This window comes from Egretta garzetta, unplaced genomic scaffold, assembly GCF_000687185.1.
Source record: "Egretta garzetta isolate BGI_Z169 unplaced genomic scaffold, ASM68718v1 scaffold287, whole genome shotgun sequence".
Lineage (NCBI taxonomy): Eukaryota > Metazoa > Chordata > Aves > Pelecaniformes > Ardeidae > Egretta > Egretta garzetta.
The window spans coordinates 6,700,178-6,702,450 of NW_009260435.1; the positions used below are offsets into that span (position 1 = coordinate 6,700,178).

At 41.7% G+C, this 2,273-nt stretch overlaps 1 protein-coding gene across 1 annotated transcript in view; it reads right to left on the reverse strand.

Moving 5' to 3' along the window:
* Positions 1–1,227, reverse strand: part of LOC104130877 (protein FAM189A1) — a 55,925-nt gene extending 54,698 nt beyond the window's left edge. Inside the window, exon 1 of the mRNA XM_035899574.1 lies at positions 1,129–1,227. Within this exon, the coding sequence (XP_035755467.1) occupies positions 1,129–1,227 (99 nt within the window). The remainder of the gene's footprint in view (positions 1–1,128) is intronic.
* Positions 1,228–2,273: the final 1,046 nt, after the last annotated feature.

A 2,273-nucleotide genomic window follows, 5' to 3' on the forward strand; every position in this document is an offset into this window, starting at 1 on the left:
CTCATGGTCAGCTTGTCATCCGGCCGGACTCCCAGGTCCCTCTCGGCAGAGCTGCTTTCCAGCAGGTCAGCCCCCAGCCTGTACTGGTGCATGGGGTTCAACCTCCCCAGGTGCAGCACTTGACACTTGCCCTTGTTGAACTTCATCAGGTTCCTCTCTGTCCAACTCTCCAGGCTTTCCAGATCCCACTGAATGGCAGCACAGCCTTCCAGCGTCCCAGCCACTCCTTCCAATTTTGTGTCATCAGTCAACTTGCTGGTGGTACACTCTGTCCCCTCGTCCAGGTCGTTGATGAATAAATTGAACAAGACTGAGCCCTGGGGAACTCGACTAGCTACCGGCCTCCAACTAGACTCTGCCCCGCGCATCAGAACCCTATGAGCCCTGTCGTTCAGCCAGTTCCCAATCCACCTCACTGTCCACTCATCCAACCCACACTTCTTGAGCTTCCCTATGAGCTTCCCTATGGGAGACAGTGTCAAAAGCCTTGCTGAAGTCAAGGTAGACAATATCCACCGCTCTCCCCTCATCTACCCAGCCAGTCATGCCATCATAGAAGGCTATCAGATTGGTCAGGCATGATTTCCCCTTGGTGAGTCCATGCTGGGTGTTCCTGATGATCTTCTTTTCCTCTACCTGCTTGGAGAGGACACCCAGAATGAGTTGTTCCATCACCTTTCTGGGGACGGAGGTGAGAGTAACCGGCATGTAGTTCCCTGGGTCCTCCTTCTTGCCCTTTTTGAAGACTGGAGTGACATTGGCTATCCTCCAGTCCTCGGGCCCCTCTCCTGTTCTCCACGACCTTTCGTAGATGATGGTAACCACTGCATTGCTTTGATGTGGCCTGTATTCCACCTACTCTGTTTAAGAGTCATTTGTACCATGATGCTAAGAAGCAAGTCATTCTAATATTACACCCTACTTTTTGAGGTGACAAAACACTGTAAATACATTAGCACTTTAACTCTCAAACTTTTCCCAACATGATTTTTCACGTTGTAATGCCTACAGATGGCTCTACTAAACACACACTGTTTTGAAAACTAAAGGAATATGTGTATAAAAAACAGACAAATGAAAAATAAAAATCCATTGCCCTTTATAAGAGACTTGCTTTTTATTACTCACCAACTGACATCCTTCCAGGGACTTTACCAGCTGAGCGTTCTGACAAGAGAGAATGGAACCAGCCAAGTTCAGCATTACACACACTGCAGACAGCAGCATGAAAAAGGTTATCTGGAAAAAAACCAAACAGCCTATTATTATTCACTGCAAGAGGCAAACAAGAAAAAAAAAATTAGCCATTCCAGAACTCCCAGCCTGTCATACAATTACATGGATGGTAACATTTTATACATTTTAAAAAGAGAGTATTTAATCCGACAACATCCCGAGTCTCACACTATAAGAGAAAGCTAAATCAAAACTAGACTTTACTATCATCTGTTTTCCTCCAGCCGTTTCAAAAATCATCTATTTATCTCCCACTTTTATCACACACTGTGAAAATTTAATGGGTTTTATGAATGAGCATTATTAACAAGATATCAAAAAAGTATTTTTCTAATCAAAAGTAGTCTTAAAACAATTTAAACCCCTTTTGATGAGGATATGGGTACCTTAAAGAGGAAAAGTATTTGAGAGTATCATGTATCTTGAGTTTGTACAAGTTGGGTGGAAAAAAAATTAATAAAATACTGGACATATAGAACTACTTGGTTTTTAAACAACAATTACAATTTAAGCAGCATCCTTCATATCCACTACCCATTCTGTTAATTACTCATTTCCCCTCTTTTCAAAAGATGTTAAAACAACCACTAACTTGATTGCATCAGTGTAACTATCATTCTATTGTTTTAAACATAAAAAAAACCTGGCCCAGTGTGGGCAGACAGAAATCTCAACATGCAGGGAAATAGAAAGGCACAAGTAGCAAGAGGCCAAGAAAATACATGTGCTCAATATGTGGCCACCTTAAGTATTCAGTGTTCACATTGCCATATAGCACTCATACTCCTCTTGAGTTATCTGAAATTAGTAAAAAATTCTGTTGCCTCTTCTTTCCATATGCATGCCCATAGTTTATAATCTTTCCAGTCACTGTTCTCACAGGATGTTATCTACCATCAATGCATATGCTACAAATATTTTTGGCAAGCTTAAATCCTAAATGGTTGGATCTTTTTTAGTGTTTTTCAAGCGGAAAACAGAATTTGAATAGTTTCCCTCTTCACTAACCTAAGCCTTACTTGACAGAAAAATTCCCA